Below are 19,388 nucleotides of genomic sequence, written 5' to 3'. Positions count from 1 at the left end.
AACCCTGAACAGCGATTGTTTCAAGCAATTTCCACTAAATATTTGATTGAATGTATTCAATATTAATAGATAGTTCCTATGAAATACATTCATTACAGTTTATGAATATTGGTTTTAAATTGTTAAAATAATTGTTTCCATTTTTAATAATTAAAAAAATCACCAGAAATTTCACTGTTTCTGGATGTAATTAATCTTTAAAATAATAACTCCTGAGTAATGCTGACTTACTTATTACAGGTAAGGCTTTCGTTACTTAGTCCTTTTCAACCCTGTTCTTAATCAAACCTATTAATAGTTGATTTATTATTCGACACATGTCACTGGTTAAATAGTGTGTCACTAATTACCCGTAAATAATATTCTTTACTTACTACTTTTTAAAGTATTGTATCATTGTGACAATGTATTAGGTCTCTAGACAGTAGGTTGTTTCATTTTGGGTTTGATTTTAATTGTTTTATTTTATTTTACAAGGAGGCCTTAGACAGCCACTCCAAATCCCAAAATGTGGTTTTATGTGTTAGAAACCTTGCGTGGTTTTATTGAAGTTGTTTCATCATAGGACATATTTAGTGGAGTAGTGTTTACTTTACACATGCAAATAACCTATGACATCTATATTTATGATGGAATGCCAGTATAAAATCTATTGTCAACATCAAAAATCATCTCCAACACTTCTAATGTGACAATGGATGTTGCTAGATGACTGACATGCCTTCTTTACACATAACGCTGTAAACTCTTTCAGTAACAGGAACGTTTATTTAGTTATAGTAAATTGGATACTAAAAACCTATTTACTAACAATCAAATCCAAACAAAAATGTAAGTCTCCAAAATAAAAAAATTAAACTTTTTATGTTACAAAAAATCAAGTTATCCTATCATCAGTGGTTCAGGAAACAACAAATAACAACAATAAACATAAATATCAAGTTATCAGTAAAAAAATTAAAATGAAGCCTGAGTTTTTAAATACAAGGGCTATTCAGAAAGTAAGGAACATTTATGATTAAAAGACAAAGTGTGTATAAAATTGTATTACTGTGTGTATTTTATTATTTTATTTTATATTTTTGTATTTTATTATTCACCAAGTTTACAATTTGGGAAACTAAACTAGTGAATGTAACTCAGGGCAAGGTCTGAATTAAGAGTGGTTGAGGTAAAATCTCCCATTTGAACGAGTGACAATAACAAAATTTGGACGTCCACTTAAGTTCGGCCATTTTTAAACTGAATGCACCATTTCTGGACTAAAATAAATTTTTGTGTTGTTTCTGTGCACTTCATAAATACCCGACGATAATTTATTTAGGTTTTGCCAACATAAACCAATTACAGATCAAACCTCACAACTAACAAGATTTTCTACAGCAAACTTTTTCAACTTGAATATTGCAATAATATTACGACACTTCTGTTGTGACGGCTGGACAATTACTAAAGAAGAGAACATGTCTGTACGTGCCTAGCCACGTGTCTTAACGGAAACGTTCCTTACTAATTGAATAGCCCTCGTATATCCACCCAAGCCGTCGTTACCGAAGGACTATAAGTTAGGTTGTTGGGTTGCTGCAGTGTGGTGACCGTGGACAGTCGCGCAGGCAAGGGTCACATCAAGTCTGCGTCTATATCCACCTCGTCTGGACGGCCCACTCATGAACTAGAACCCTCTCTAGATCCTCTCCGACAAAGGTACCCTGTCCTAACGTCTCAGACACCTACACTTTACTTCGCTGCCTACTATCTGTAGAAGTAGTGTTTTGCTGAGAGTAAATGTTTAGTTACAATAAGTGCAGCCTCCTTTTTTTTAAATCGTTCCTATCGCGTAAAATTGTATTTGATCTATTTTACATTTTTGTGGATTTATTACTTATCCTATAGATTGAGAAACTGTGAAATAACTTTCAATTATTAAAATAGAAGGCCAGCCAAAACATTTTAGTGGTTCCTCAAATATCAACATTGGTTATCGATTTGCATACTCCTTATTTCTTTTCTTTCCAAAATTGTTTCATCGAGTATTGTATTAATTTTACTTTGTTGAAGAAATGTATAAATCCCTAGGTATTATCATTATCAGTGAACTGCAAATTGTATTCTCATATTGACTCACAGTTCCAGAATTGTGGATGAAATGTTTTGAAAATAATATCAATCAAGATGTAACTAATACTTCAACAGAAATATTTTTAATTGGACTAGTACACTTCATATTCAGTTTTATCAACACTGAACTAGATAAGCTACTAATATGTTCGATACCTATCTTAACATTCACAAACATATTTATCAATTAACTTTTCATTTCCTATTAGCAAGCTCTGATTCTCATCGTACTCTCATTTAGAGTGCTTTAATTTTTGTTTGTTCCGTTTATGATTTTGCTGATGACTAGTTTGGTATTTGATCGACCAGTGGCTATGTTAGAGACTCGGCAAGGAAGCAAAGTAGGTTCTGAGATCACCCGGCTCACACAGTTTGTGCTTGGTGTGCGGCACTAATGCATGAATCATCCATCACATTCACTCGTTCATTTGCTGTTGTTTGTAATGATTTTCTTTCATTTCACTTTTTGAATGTTTTATCTGACTAGAGACTGTTTTGTAGAAGTCAGATTGATTTTATCTAGTTTTTGTATTGTAACCAAGTGGCAATTAACAAATTTTTTAGGTAACTGTCCAACCGAACCCTAGCCTTGTTAAGGTGTCTACAAGTCACAGAAATCACGCAAGTCGCGGATTTTACTAGGGCTGAAATTCTAGGGGATTTAATGGAAGTCTTTTAAAAAACTGGGCCTAACTAAAATAAAATTCCCTAGACGTGTCTTCAGTTTCGCCTCTTGCTAACAGGCAATGATTAAATTCAGAATCAGTGATGGCAAACATATTTTTTGGGAGCAAGCAACTAACTCACACTTAAAAATATTGTATGCCCAACTATCTCATGTTCAAGTCACTGAAAAGTATTGTCTTGTTGGTACCAAAGATTAACGTCTATTCTAATTGTTTGATGTTGTTAGGAAGCACCATATAGTCAATGTCAAGAATGTCCATAAAACCAAAATATCAACCTACATTAGGTTAATTATCTTTTATTCTACTGATTTCACACTAACAATACACATTAGTCACTCTTCCGCTTTGTTTATTTGCATTGGGTTTGTACAAGTGTACTGTTTACTCCCATGTAATTCATCTACTCAAATGTTTCATATAGTTCAATATTTTTTTACTCTTTAAATTTTAATAGAATTAATAAAATACAAAACCAAACTATTGACAAAAGTGGATTAGAAAATAATCCGTTCTTCTACTTTGTTGTGATGCATGTTTGAATGTTTTTCAAAAGATATTTATTGTTTTAAATGTTCTTTAAATACGAGTGTTTATTGCATGTCTGTATGTCTGGTGTTGCAAGTTTTTATCTAATATTCAAACAACTCATAGTGTATTCAGAACTCAAACAGTGCATCATGTTTAAGGAAAGTTTCTCTTATATACTTTAAACTTATTAGCTCTACATGATTCTCCTTGTGCATTGAAAGTTAGGAATGAAAGCACAACCCCACTAACAGTGGCATGGCTGCCGATCCTAACATTTCATCTCATGACATCAGCTGACAGTTAGTCTGCATGCTTGAGCAGTGTGAGATTACTAAACCTTCCCTGCTCCGTTCCTCCCTTTCCTAAATCACATCAGATCAGCTGGTTAAGTGTTGTTTTTGTGTGATTTTTATGGTTTTTACTTTTTAGTACACCCGAGGAACACCCGTGAGTATTTTTTTGTGATTGCAGTTTCGCTAGCTCTAGGTGAATGTGGCATTTGTCGATTGATTTCAACCTGTCCTGATTTTCTTTTGTAAATATTAGTGGCACATGCAAATTTTTAAAGATGAGTCTTGTGTCAGTATCACCGTTTTGTAATAAAGCAGGTAAATTTGTTGTGAAAGTTTTTACCGAAAAGTAGGCACAATCTTTTTTGTAGCTAACGTCCATTTCTATTGGAAAGCCTAACTAACTACACATTAAATCCTAAGGAACTGGGTATCTTTCTTTACGATCAGAATATACATTAACTTTGTTTCTACTGTTTACTAAATTAGGGGTCTGCGGGTCCCCGATTTTTTCGGGTCGGGTCGGGCCAGCGGAAGGCCCGAGAGACCGGGTCGGGTCAGAGATTTGTTCGGGCCAAGATCGGGTCGGGCCAAAAAAAATTATTATTGTTTTCAAAGTTATAATAAGTAATTTTCAAAGAAACACTCTTATATATATTATTACAGAGGAATTAAAATGTTAAAATTAGAATTAAATATTAAGTTTGCTCACGTTTAAGAACAAAGACACAACAGAGCAATTGCCTTACTGTCACTAGCCAGAGCCAGTCGTCTACTGACAAAACAAAAGCCGTGACTCAACAGTGCAAAGAAAACGAAGTCAAAAGAAAGACTATTTTTCCAGAGGTCCCATTTTAATTATTTATTGTTTATTCCATACCTAGTTTAAAATATATTTTAGTATTTTATTTACATAATAAATTATAAACAAAAGAAATATCTGATATAGTGTACAGATCTGTATCTTGTTCTTTTATTTTCCTATTGTCCTTTTTGTCATTCAGTAACAAAACAAAACAACACTTCTGATCGTCTGGTTAGGCATTGTATGGTCACTATTTCATTTTTTTTTTTAAGTATCAAGTATCAGCAAGTCTACAAAGAGGTTAGGCCTAAATATTTTATAATTTTATTTTATGAAAGTTTTCATCAGTAAAATTATTTTTTTCTTAGGTTAGATAGAGTTTCAAAAAAGATATTTCTAAGATCCAATACAATATTTACAAGACACAAACTACCATGAATTAATTTCTTTATAAATTATCTGTAACAGTTTTATATTTTTGAATAAAGAAAATATATCTTTTTGTCTCTACTTCCTTGTTTCGTTACTTGCATTTTGTCAGCAATTGGAACAACCAGGTGGTGTAATAGGGGCGGGGGAGGGGGAGGGTCTATGACCTTGAGTTTCCCGGGCCTGGCTCGGGTTGTGTAAGAGTGAAGGGGAGGGGAGGGGGAGGGTCTGTAACCTTGAGTGTCCCCGGGCCTGGCTGTGAGAGTGATTCATGGTTTTTTGTTTACATTCTACTACCCTTCCTTCCGAGAAAAAGACCCTACGGTTTCAAAAACATTGACTTACAGTATAAAAACATTGAGTTGTGTTGCTAATTAGGGCACTATAATGTCTCTGTTGTCTGCTTATGTTGCCAAATTAGCATTTAACTTTCTTTTCTCTTGATTTAATATAATTTTCTATATATTAAGAGTTCCTTTTTGGGTACCTAATAATTGTGATATTGTTTGACTTGAGTTTATGGATTTTTAATTATTTTAATTTATTAGCTAAAATCAGTTGTTTTAGGATCTCTTGCAATACCTATAACTGTGCCTATAACTGTGTATCTATAACTGTGTACCTATGACATGATATGCAATTTTTACAGTCTTTACTATAACTATACCATAAACAATGTATGTGTGCTATTTTTACTGTTTTAGAGTTTTATAGTGCCTAAATTAGTTTACACAATATCTTTTCTTCAATGAGTTCTTCACTTGTCATGTTGCTTAGTCTATTACTATTTTAGGCCCTATAAAAAATAATTCCTATGTAAAGCTGTAGGCCTACTAATGCCAATAATAGATAATTCTTTATTTATGATGATGTAACTAATAATGCTATTGTAAGTGTGAGGTTTTTGTACTTAGGAGGTTAGGAGGAAGGGAATGAATGATTCATATTGCATGGTGGAAACATAGAATTTTTATTTTCTTCTTGCTTGCAGTCTTGAAGCCAGTCCACAGGCCCTAAACTTGTGATAAGGTTAATTGATTTGTTTATGATCCTTTTATATTAAGTTCCATTACAAACTTGTTGTAATATAGCTGTTTAGATATTTCAACAGTTATGAAAATGGGAAAGAATGGCTTGATAAAAAAAAATTATTTTCTTCTTTCTTGCAGTTGAGGCAACTTCTAAGCTGTAAATAAGTTATGAACATGAAATAATATACATAAATACATTTTTTTCCCATATGTTATTTTCAAGTAATATTAAAAACACAGATAGGAGTTAAAAAAATATAAAAAATCCGGTAATTAATAATTTTTGGCCCGACCCGATTTTGGCCCGAAACCCGAGGACCAAAATTATCGGCCCGACCCGACCCGACCCGAACCAAAAAAGTCTGACCCGCAGACCCCTATACTAAATTAATGATTTTGTGGTGTATAGGCTTAACAAGATTACCTTATTTGTTAGTAGAGTATATTATATAGATAATAATGCACTAATAAATTTTTAAGAGTCTTAGTTCTTGTTTAAAGAATAAAAAAAACTACAAGAACCAAGACTACTACTGAAGAAGTTAAACGCTCCGAACATTCAATTTGTTTAAGTGTTTATTCGTGCATGTTCATCTTTTTTTGTCAGTAAGGTAAGCTTGCTATTAAATCTATCCACCAGAAAATCTTTAAAAACCCTGGCCTAAAGCCATCATTGCATCATGTTTGCCAAAACACGTTTTCCAAATTACTGTTTTAGTGTTTTACACTATCCAAACTAAAAAGCAGTATTGAACAGATGCCAAAACCTTTATGTCGGTCGAGTTAGACAGTTCCGAGTGAAATTACCTATGAATTTCTAGTTTGCTTGTTGGAAGAAATATAACTAAAAAAATTTACAAATTTAATTTTCAAGGTGCTCTTATGGTGTATACAGTACAGATTGATAGCTGGGTTGTTATGTTTCAGTGTTGGAGTGCGTTGTGGTCCTCCCGCCTCCCCCGCCCAGACCAATCGTCAGCCGTTCCCCCGCAATGTGCCGTCCCGCAGTACCTTCCACAGTGGCCAGAACCGCCAGCGAGGCTACGGCACTCCCTCCCCCACCGGTGCGCCACACGACGCCAACGCCAGGCCCTCCTTTTTCTCCAAGCTCTCGTCTAGGTTTTCTAAACGGTAAGTCGATGTTTTATCTGTTCATTGTTTCTCGTCTTAGTGTATATCAAAAAGTGGTTTACACCGTTCTCATAATTAATATGGATTTTGTTTGGAATTTTATCTTTAATTTTTCATACCGAATATTTGTAATAAAATATACGTTTTTTATTTATTACTCGTCTGACCGGACAAGTCATGTGTTCCTGAAGAAATATACGCTTGTGAAACAGTTTGTAGGTTATCCAGCAGTATTTTAATTTGATATATCCACAGTGTTCTAGTGTAAACCACTTTTGAAGATGTTTTGCTTGCAATCCACCATTGTTGTGTCCTCCACTTTCTCGTTTGTCCAGTGATGCACTTTTGGTGTTAAGTGTTTTTATTCCTTTAGATACTTCAATTTCTTTCATTTTATTTTTATTTATTTTGTATCTATGAAATGTCTTCCACGGACAAACTTCTTTAGACTTTGACTTTTCATTTTAATTAATATTAATTTCTTGCTTCAGGGACAAATGCAATTATTTATTCAAGTCTCACCTGAAATTTGACACTAGATATTTTGTATGTGCATACAACTGCCGTAACCTAAAAGTAATATCACTTGAATCTATTCCAAACACAGTAGACTCACACAGGAAGGTCTACTCGACCACGTTAGAGGATGGTAACCGGGCAAAGTGTGTGTTGACTGGGTGCACAATAGCTAAGTCCATGTAATTTGTTGCACGAAATTAGCAGCGACCTCGACTGTGAAAGCTTAATGTATTGTTTTGTCTCCCAAATTATATTGGTACCGTTAGCATTGTGCATCCGCCGCGAGCCCGCTGTATTCCACATGCGTATCCTGACAGCATTGGCTTTCACACCGCGGTCACTGCTAGCTCGTCAACGCTAGAACGTTGCGTCACGTCTAATCGCGTTTTCCTGCCCCTAGGACTGCCAATTAGGAGGACGCTTCGCCCGAGCCAGCCGCAAGATATTACTTGACCGAAAATATTCTATCGGAAAAGTACCTTGCTGCGGGATAACCATGTGGAATAACAGTTGTACATATATTTAACGTTCGCTGACATCGTTGAAGAGAAGAGAGGATTAAATTTTCTTGTTATAAATAGTTCCAATTGTAATTATGTACAGGTCTGGTTGTATACAGGAAGTGTAGCGGGGTAGAGTTGTCCAGTGTAAGTTAGTTTTAAGGCCAACAGATAATGACAAGGGACTGAGGACATATTTTTTACTGAAATGTAATCTAGAGTGTTCACTAATATAATTTTACTTGAAATAGTTTTCCATAAATATTATTTACGATATCTAGATGTTTGTTCCTTTAATATTAGTGTTTTCCTGCTGTTCCTTAAAAAGGTGAATTGTTTAAAATAATATCATTGTGTACGCTATGAACCGAATTTGATCATTTACTTTGATTTATTTCATTCTCAATAAGTGTGGTAATTACAATAAAATAATTATATTGTTTTGTAGCTTAATAAATCACTGATTAAACTCAAACTGGATTCAATGTGTTGTTTTGTTTCAATAAAATTGTTATTAAATATCTCATAAAATCTTTTTTTTTTCTACATTCTTGATTTATTTTTGCTAATATCAATATCGTTGAAATTTGTATCACAGGGTAGTTTAAGTGGCATTTATTTGATTTGTTTCAATAAGTAATGGAGTTTTTTTAGACCAAAAAATTGTGTAAAAATTAAAAATATTGATACAAATTGCCAGCTAAATTTTATCGGACATCTGCTCCTAAATTCATGTATTATGAATCTGCAAATTTTAAATCAATTTTTATTATTCTTAAGTTTGATAAAAGTTATTAAACTCTTTATATTTTATTTTGTCTTTTTAGGTAAGGTAAATAATCCCTTATCATTTTAAAATACTTCAATAAATGAGAATGCATATGAAATGGTTTTTTGTGAGATTTAAAATTTTGAATAACGCATTAGTTATTTTCCTGATTCGCAAGTCGTTTGATATGTAATCTAGTCACATTTTTGCTCAGTTTATATGTGTTGTGTATTTTATTGTTAAGTCATCTGCTGCAACTTTGTTATTGAAGGATTGACAAAATGACCAAGTCTTATAATCAAAATGATGAAATGATAAGGGATTACTTTTAACAATAGCATTTACTCAATTGATTATCAATATACATAATTTGTAGTCATCGTAATAGTGCAATTGATCTTTTTAGTGTTAAGCTTTGTATTCGGATCATATTAATACTCTTATTATAGCTTTTCTCGTACATTTTTTTGTAAATTTTGTACTTTAACCTTAATTTGCTAGCAGTTTCTCTAGTATTCCATGGGTGTTTGGCCAGTCGTGCCTCGTCGGACATTGTGCCTTAGCAACTCCGCGCCTTCAGTTGTCGTTCTGCCATGGTCTCGTTACGATATTCCATGTTTACTATTGTTATACCAAAGTGTACATTGTCTAGTGTATCGTCGGTAAACTTTTTGTTTGTATATAATGTAACTATTTTAATAGTTGTTTTCCCTTACAAATTCTACTAGGCCATCTTGCTCATTTAAAACTCGATTTAAGCGCTTTGTGGTATCGCTGTTAAACAATAATCGACATACAACTTGAAAGACTGTCTTTGACGTTTTATTCTTCGTCTCTAAAACTATATTTTTATAGGTTCAGAATAGTTTGTGAATCACAGGTATTTTAAAACGCGTTGTATGCACAAACTCTTCTAATTAGCATTTGCCAGATACGATTTAAAATTTAACATAATTAGTCTATGAACGTATTATCTTATTAACCAAAATAATCAAAATGTTTAAGCGGCTTTTAGTTACCAAATGACTTGTAAATAAAAAGCTTTAACAGAGAAGCTGTGTCAGAATAGATTAGACAAAATTAAGGTCATGAACCCATCAATGTGTAAATGTTCATTTAATGTAAATCAAAGCATGTATGTGTTTTGTAATTAGAAGATACATATTGTTTAGTTTTTGCATTTTGATTGTGTACTAGTCACAATTCTAAATTTGAATATGAATTTTTAGTGGTTTGAAGAGTTTTATGATCATCTTTATAATGTGCGTTTGATTTCTATGGCTCTCCAGGTTTATTATCATTTTAAGTTGACAGTCTGTCGTTAGTTTACTCATTCATAAATGGATATAAAAGTATTTTCACTTTAAGTCAATGTTGTAATTGGTCTATGCCCGCCAAAGGAGTGTTAATAAAGTTTTACTGATATATATATGTAGTTTTATTCTCAAATTTTGTCAATCAATTTACTAATAATAACTGAAGAAAAAAGAATCTATAATATCTTTGAAGAAACTACCAATTATCTTAGAATAGACATGTTTTTAACAGCTTTGCACTATGTACAGAGCATCCTTGGCTGTCACTTCAGTTGTTGAATGTCAAGAAGGTTGTACTTTTTGACTCAATTACTGACAAACCTGCCTTATAATGGCTTGAAACTTGTATGTCTTAGTTAAGATGTACATTTTATTAATTAATTCTTAAATGCATGCTCTTTTTGAAGAAATATGATTCATCTTAATTCAAGCCTATGGACTGTTGTTCATACCTTTAATAAACCAACTATGTCACTAGGCTATAAAGGGAATGCCGAATCGGCTAACATGAGGACTAGCGGACACCAATTCAAAATGACGTACCCTGAGAACTTGTCTTAACAAAATAATAAGGGGTGTTTGTTTTGTTTAAATTTTAAATTAAAACTAAAACTCTTCATAATCAAAACTATAGCCTATTGATCATTGATAAAATAATGTCCATTAAGTGTATTTTATAAAAATTTAGTTATTTAGGTGTTTTACTTGTTAAAACTATTTTTAAATCATTATAAATGTGACTCCTGAAGTAGGTTATGGTGGGTTGTACTATTAAAAAAATGGAAAATACAGGTTGGTCAGTTCTAAGTTGCAACTACATTTGACAATCTAAAATTAGTGGGTTCTGGAATAGTAAATTCTTGAGTCTTTACCCCTTTTTAGTTAATTCTGCAGATAGCCAGTTCTGTTGTCCACCACTAATGTTGTATTGCAAAAGTTTCCAATTTAGCCTATTCCATTATATGAGAAACTTGACTTTTTTCAATTATGGGCATATTATATTCCAAAGACTATATTGTTTCTATGTTTAGTCTTTTGATTTTTTAACTAGATACAACAAATTTCTTATCGTTCCTGATTCACCTAAAATATTAAATTGATCCCAAACGAAATCATAGTAACTTCTACAGTCTGATATCAGAAAAGCATTAATGAGTATTTAAGTTATTTTCATAATTTACTGACATTTCAAGACCATTGATGTATAATAACTCCCTGGATTGCGCGCTCAGGTTAAAGTAATTCTCTGAAAACGGGCCGTCGCTACCTCACTGTGCCTGCCAGGAGTGGGGATAAAGGTATGACTCACCCTAGTGCCGAGTGTCGTGCCCGCTCTCGCAGTGTATTGCTATGTTAGTATTGTGGAAATATTGCAAGTAAAATTTATTTTAACAAACTTAAGGAGGTTTTATAAGCAGATATAATCTAAGTACTTGCTCACACTTTACAGACTGTGTGTCAAAAGTAAATCTCATAAGACATTTAGTGATATTATGAAAATTTTGATTTATTTATATTTGAACACTAGCTGTTTGCCCGTTCTACGTATGGGAATCTTGTAGTAAGTTGAAATCTTATATTCAGAACAGGAGTTGGTTTGCATATTTAGTGTGCATTTTTCCAGATATGCTGGCAAAACTATTACTGTATAGTAATACATATAAACCTTCACAAATACAATATCTGACAGTTTAAAAGCCAAAACGAATGCTTCGCAATTAAATGTCACCCGATCATGTTAGTCCATATTTTATATCTAATGATAAAAGGAATTGATTTATAGGTTTATGAGGCATAGCCCTAAGGTAGGCCTGTAATTGAAAGTTACTTTTCACACTGGTTAAAAAGTTAAAATACTACCTCAACCTCACTACTGCACACTTTATTCGGGTTGAAATTTTCATTAACAAAGGTGATCTTGTCTTTTCCACGAAACACTGAGAAATAAGGACATTAATGCATTACCAACAGACAAACACACACAAATACAGAATTGAATTAGGGGATTTGCTATGCTTTAACCAAAGCAAATTACAAAGAAAATAATTATTTGAAAGTTTTGATAGTGTCATCAAATTTTATGATAATCGTTTTTAGGCCTAATCAAACTGTAAAATTAGTGTAAATTTGTTGGCAAATATATAAATAAGTATATAAATACACAGTTCACAAAACATTTATACGTTAACAACGCCAAGCTTTAAAAATTCATGATGGTTTGCCAAAAAAATCTTTCACTAATGTTTTATCATTTTCATAGCCTAAACTAACATTTTGGAGTCCAGACAGAAAACGCAATAATTATACAGTAAGACATCAATTAAATTTAATAAGAAATAAGGTGCAGCACTAACGATAACTTAAGTTGTAAATAAATAGTGATGTGTTTGTACGTAAAAATGATTCTTACTGCTACCACCGGTTCTAAGGAAAAGTAGCAGTAGCAAAAACCAACGTTTACATTTAAGTAAAGAACTATAGTACTTACGACCAATTAAAACTGTCCTTCTAATCAAACTGTATTATAGGTGTTAATCCGTTGGCAAATATATAAATAAATAAATACACAGTCCACAAAACATGTAACGTTAACAACGTAAAGCTTTAAAACTCACTATGGTTTGCTCAAAAAAAACTCACTTGATGTGGTGCAGTACCAAAGTTATTAATCTCCCTTGGTTTTAATTTTTTTTTTTTTTTTTCGAAAATCAAAGTTATTTCCCATTAATAGCATTATTTGTAAGCAACTTTTAATGTTAACATATTGACAGTTTGAAGAAACCACCTTTATCCAAACAAAGGTTTCTTATTTAAAAGATTACGTAATCTCTAAACGATAATCGGTACATATATCTAGCAAAAATTCGGAGGAAATGTGACAAAAATGCGCAAATCTGGGGTTTTGGACGTTTGTAGTTTTACTTCCTAAGTAGGAAAAGTACCGATATCGTTGTCGAAATGTAAGTAAGTAAAAAACCAGAAGTGACACATTGGAAAAGCGAGTTTAGCTACAACTGTAAGTTAAACCTCTGTTACGATCACAGCAAAATCAGAAAGATCTTCCAAGATCGCAGCAACATCCACGATCACCCACTGCAGTTGTGATTTTTTTTACTTTGCACTTTCCACAACTGTCCTTGAAGCGCTGTCAATGAGTGGAATCCGTTTTTGTAAGCTATTGGTGACAGTGATTAAAAAACTGTACGTTTCCCAGCACTAATACAACACTGATTCACAGTATATACCCGGTTATCAAAACTCAAGAACAATCGTTGCACTTGTGATTAATTAAACCGGTTAAGTAAGGCACAAGGTTTTTAATCTCACTTGGTTTGGATGTGCTAACAAAACATGATGGGAAATGGTTGCGGTATTTGTAAACAACTTTTAATGTAAACATATCAGTGACAGCTAGAAGTGAGAACTAATCCAAACAGCTGATCGTTATTTCATAAAATGTAATAGTAAACATTTTTGTCTAATTTGACAAAAATCAAACAAAATTGGGTTTTTGATGGTTCGTTATTTTGTTTTCAAAGAAGCGAGGCCATGTTTTTATAGCCAAAGACACTCTCACCAATCCAGTAAATACAGAAAAATGATTAGACAGACAGAAATTGAGATAAGACTCGTTTCGGCTTTCTTAGGCTATGAAACGTAAAAATAACCAAAAACTGCATGATTCTAAGCAATGTACAGGCAAAACTGTAATTTTATTTATATAGATTGGCCAGAAAAAAATATCACAATAATTAATTGATCACGTAAGCATGTCATCATTTGCTGCTGTGAGCCCCAATTATTATTGAGAGACTTTGCAACATATACATTTGGTTTATATTACAGTATGATTCTTTGTCATACTGTGATTAACATGTTTTAAAAATATATTATGTACGTTGTTAAATATTTTATGCCAATTTTAACTATAGACTACGGTAAGCAATAAAATGCATAAGCATTCACTTGTAAATTTAGTTACCCATTCTTCGTAATGTAATGACATATTTGATGTAACATAATGATAATTTAATGCCAGAAACTCAGTATCTAAATCCTGTAAACCGATGCCAAGCCGGCTGAGCTCTTAGCGCCAAAGCCGCATCAAGCGATTGTATGCCTATTTTTATTTTTAATCGCTTAAAAATTATACAAGCAAACTTCGTATGAAAAAAGCTTCAAATAAAAATCAAATGCATACTTTAATCTAAAACTTTGCTGCAGGAATGTTTTTGTTAAAATCAACAGTTTTAATTTGCCTGGATAAATTATAAAAAATATGTTAAGGTTAAAACTAACTTCATAGTAGTAAGCACTGGCTTTTACAGAAAAATAACATATCAATTTGAAATTTTTATGTTAACAAATAAGTGTAGCAGAGCAGGTTGAGTGAATGTATGTTTGTGTAAAACTGAGAGGTTCATTCGGCGCGTCTGCCTCGGTATCCCACCAATTCGTATGGTGGGCATGGACTGTTTTTCCACTACACAGTGCACTATCCAGGAGTATTACACATCGATGGTCAAGACCTATCCAAGCACTGTAGTGAATTTTCTGTTATTTTAAGTTTATTTGCGTTTGTTTTATGTTGAATTAGACTCTATAGAGTTTATTTTGTTACTACAGAGAAGAGTAACTTCTGTTCAGTTAGAGGTAATGTAAGCGCACTTGAATGTCCCTAGTTTAGCCTTTTGCATGGGTTATAGTGTCATATGCTGCCAAAAATTAGACATTGAACCCGTATTACATCTTATCTCTGAATGAATTTTCAATCTGTAACGTTTTAAGTGTATATTATATTTGTACATTTTGGCAATACAATAGTACCCTCAGTGAAGTTCCCCTTTTATAGTGATTGTATTTTCTGCCTAACTTATTTTTGTAAATCCATCTCGGTTGATAACCTTTTTTGTACTATCATGCAACTATCCTGTATTGTGTTGTAAGTGATTTGTATGATTTATTGCAGCCTGTATGCATGTCAAATGTGCAGTAAAATCAGGCATACAAATATTTATCTATGTAAACTTGAGTTTTATTGTCCTATAGTATGAATCTTTTATGGTTAACATTGGGAACTTGTACTCTTTATTTGAATTCAAAGTCAAATTATCCTAATTTATAAGGCACATTTTTATGAACATTGAATGGCATCAACTACAAACTAAACTAGTACAGTATCTAAAACGAATGAATTGTGTTTACTAGTATCGAGATTAATAAAAATAAAATGGCAATGTGATTTCATAAAAATAAAATACAGAAATAAATTTTAAATTCTGTGGTGGGGTGAAAAAAATAACTGATAAAAATATATCGCTTTTCTACTAGATATTTTTAATTTATTTTTAAATGTTGTTAAATTTTCTTCAATTGTAATGCAATCCAGCAAATGCTTTATGTCAGAGTTTCCAAAATAATGTATTGCAATATTAGATTTAGGTGCGTTTGCAACATAACTAAGATGTAACTGTCCATTGTTGGATTTGTTAATGTATGGAGCCTTGCAGTGGTGTGGTGTACTGAATAAGTTTCTTCATAATTCTTTTTCATTTCATTGCATTGGAAAGGCCTGTTAAGGCAAGCAGCTGAATGCCTTGGTCAGTAATTTAAAAGCCAAATTAATTTCCATTATTGCAAACACTTAATTTATCTTTTGTGGCACCATTTTTGCCTCTTGCTGTTGTAACATATTCCTTTCTCCAATTTATACCTCTACCTATAACTAGTGCTCATTTTTATATTCGATCTGGTAAAGATTGTTAGAAATTTTCCCTGGAGTTCGATATTGAATGGTGTTTTGCGGTGTGATTTTGCAGGTAAATAACTTTCATCAAATCAACTCTTAAACTTTGTAAACAATTAGGTTTTATAAATAATTTTTTAGTCCCCATCTTAATTGATAATTGATAATAATCATTTTGTTTTCTAACACACTTATGTTTCAATAATATATATGCACCATAAATTAGGAAAGTCTTTACATTTGCTTTATGTGCAGATGTGTAACGGTATGTGTTTACTTTTTTCAAAATATCCAATTCAAAGAAATTCACAGAATTAAAACTTTTGCTAGTTTTTAAAAAACAAAAATTTGTTTACAATAATTTATAAAAAAAAAAACTGTACATTTTAAATTAAATAACTGTGATGCAAAAGAAAAGCGGTATCTTAAATTGTGTTCTTTTGTTTACAATTACCCTTGTTATACATCTTATATTTTTGAAAGTTTGTTTTTTGATTTGATTGGAAATGCATGATTATTTATTATTTGATTTATTGTTGTTTTTTTTTCAGACCTATGGATCCAGTCCCCAAAACTGTAGTTAGGTATGTTTTATTTTTCAAGTATAATTACATTATTTTATTTTTCACATTCGCATGACAAATTTTGAGCGGTACTGTTTTGGAAAACATAAAATTGTCGTAATCTTCTAAACTAAAGCTATTTCAAAACATATGTTTAAATATTAATACTTGCAAGGCTTAAGAATTAGATCTCTAACAACAAACATCACTTGTTTGTAATATTTATTCTAAAATTTGCTAATTATGTGACCATCAATTGTTGTTTGACTTTTTTTATTTTGCCACCTCTAAGCAAACATAAGTTATTTGTTTTGTAACTTTTTCAAAGGCCTAGCCATTTTTTATTTAGTTTTTAAATGTTATGAATTGGTTTTATTTTTGATGTTCGACTGATCTAATGTTGCAGCAGTGCTGTCAATGATGATCAGGTGAAGCCTCGATCCCTCAGATTCACGTGGAGCATGAAAACCACCTCTTCTAGAGATCCCAACGAAATAATGGCGGAAATTAGAAAGGTACACACTCTTTTATCAAACTCACTTCGTTGTAGTGTTAATAAAACTAGTTGCTCTGCCCAAGCTTCGCAACGGGGTGAGAGTACAGAATAGTGTATGTTTCTTGAAATTTACTGTAAAGTTGCGCACCCACCATTGATTATAGAGGCAAAACTTGGTACTTATTTTAAGTAAAATAATAACAAACCAAAACTATAAAAAAATAGTAGTTTACGTAACAATCATGTAAAGATAGTGTTAACGCCACGAGTAAGGCTTGTACCTTAAAAAAAACTTACGAGTGTTGTTAAGACTATTAACATGAGTTGCGTACACTACTTTACCTACGACAGTGTTCCAATTAACAAACAAACACTACTATAAATTTTTAAAGAGGTAATGTTTTTTTTTTATAACCTCTCTAAATTGGTCTGAACAGGTGATTAGTCAAGTTGAAGTTCAAAGAATTACAATTTTACTTCTTTTCTCTCAATCCTTTAACCTCATTGGTCCGTTGTTAATAAGTAAAAATACATTGCTGTTAAATGAATATTTTCAATTCTACAACCTGAACTGAAAAGGCTAGTTTATAAAACGGTCGTAGGTAAACAATTTTAACACATCAGGAGAGGTTTTATTGAGAAACTAACTATTTTAGGCTACTGGGAAATTTAACACTAGACTACAGATAAAGTAACAAGTGATGACGCTTTTTAGCTGGATGCGTACTGAGTAGAGGCACGCTCTAATGCTAAGATGGCGGCTGTAACAGCATTGTATTACTAAGTTATGCTGTGTCTAGGTTCTGGACGCCAACAACTGTGACTACGAGCAGAGAGAGAGGTTCCTGCTGCTGTGTGTCCACGGAGACCCCAACACTGACTCACTGGTACAGTGGGAGATAGAGGTGTGCAAGTTGCCGCGTCTTTCACTCAACGGAGTTCGCTTCAAGCGCATCTCTGGCACTTCCATCGGCTTCAAGAACATCGCTTCCAAGATTGCCAACGAGCTGAAGCTGTGACTACCACTGGTCGACTCGTCCCTTCCCGAGGACTCTGTCGAGTGAACAGACAACCGTCACGTGTATATACAATCGAGTGGAAGATCGTTGTTGCCCGGTTATCGATTAGCTGGGTGTTTGAGCAGGAGGACTCAATAGCACGCTGTTTTGTTCGGTATTTGTGTTTCCCTAGCTGTGTACAAGCTCCGATCGCTCTTCTAACGAGCAGTCGTTCTAATTTACTCTTCTTTCTTGCCCCCGTTTTCGTTTGTAATCGTATTACCGGTTGTCGATAACTGTTTCTTTTAGAGATTTTACAATTTAAATAGGTGTATTCGTACGAATCATAATACAAAATAGCGATTAAATAATTCGATTATAAATTTATTTATTGTATACTATCTAAATTATTATTGTAAACTTATCGATTAAATTTATTTTGTACAATTTTATTTAATCATAATGATTGTTTGAAAATATCGTTGTAAGTAATATATTTACTTATCCCTGGGATGGACGATACTTATTGTAAATAGAGGGTGAAGCTGTATATAGACTACCCAGGCCCGGGTCACACTCGACATGTACTTAGGCCCGGCCCCACCTAACAATACATACATTTATTACTTTCCTAAATAAATTTGTAATAATTGCTGTTTATGATAGTAAAATGGCAGACATTACACAAACTAACAAGAAAGCATTTTGTTTCTGAAGATTCCTTCCCAACACCAATTTCTCCAACAATAAAATTCAGATAATTGATGTGTCTGAGATTGTATTGAGCCTAGTTTAGTAAAACCGGTCAGTATTTAAACAGATTTGTATGTTAGGGTCGCTTGTTAAATCTATTTTTCCTTCAAAAATCACTGATTCTAAAATGTAAAATGTGTTCAATAGAGTATTTGGTAAACTTACATAATATTTATTTACATAATAATATCTCTTATTTAGATCAAAATCGACTGTCAATTATGCAGTTCTTGAAGTGGAAGGCTTGACATTGGACACATGCTTTCGTCGGGCTGTTGTTATATTACGTACCTCAGCTTATCTTTGCTTTAGCTTTAATTTGTAAAACTGTCTAGGAAGGATCATCTTGACAAATATCTTATCAACTCCAAGCTTTTAAAGCTCTGGTATTTTAATAAAACACATTTTGTGATTTCTTTTTTAATAAATCACAATTGATGGAAGGTGAAGGTATGACTGTAGTATTAAAATAAATTTATAATAAAATTGAAAGTAACTTATGTTTATGATTTATTTTCCTTTGCTTATAAATCTGCTTTATGACAGTTCTGAGGTGGAATCCTGTGGAACAGGTGTACAACCATATTTGGTAGGTCATAAATAAAAAAAAAATTAGAAAGCTATGTAAATGTTTATAATAGGTGTATATTTTCAAAAAGGGCAGACTGTAAATGTTTGTCTTTTTTGTTGGCTCAAATCCATGTTTC

General features: G+C 32.6%; 1 protein-coding gene across 1 annotated transcript in view; it reads left to right on the top strand.

The window, feature by feature from the left end:
* The window catches only part of LOC129000743 (serine/threonine-protein kinase MARK2-like), a 148,536-nt gene extending 129,355 nt beyond the window's left edge, over positions 1-19,181 (top strand). The window contains exons 17-21 of the mRNA XM_054427723.1: positions 1,588-1,704; positions 6,818-7,021; positions 16,423-16,455; positions 16,841-16,949; positions 17,731-19,181. Of these exons, the coding sequence (XP_054283698.1) occupies positions 1,588-1,704; positions 6,818-7,021; positions 16,423-16,455; positions 16,841-16,949; positions 17,731-17,949 (682 nt within the window). The 3' untranslated portion in view covers positions 17,950-19,181. The remainder of the gene's footprint in view (positions 1-1,587; positions 1,705-6,817; positions 7,022-16,422; positions 16,456-16,840; positions 16,950-17,730) is intronic.
* The last annotated feature ends 207 nt before the right edge of the window (positions 19,182-19,388 follow it).

The sequence above is a fragment of the Macrosteles quadrilineatus genome, unplaced genomic scaffold, assembly GCF_028750875.1.
Source record: "Macrosteles quadrilineatus isolate MER2022 unplaced genomic scaffold, UCM_ALF_1.0 Scaffold_8__2_contigs__length_117827958, whole genome shotgun sequence".
Lineage (NCBI taxonomy): Eukaryota > Metazoa > Arthropoda > Insecta > Hemiptera > Cicadellidae > Macrosteles > Macrosteles quadrilineatus.
Note: the sequence above shows the minus strand (reverse complement) of the source record. Positions and strands in the feature narration are given on the sequence as shown.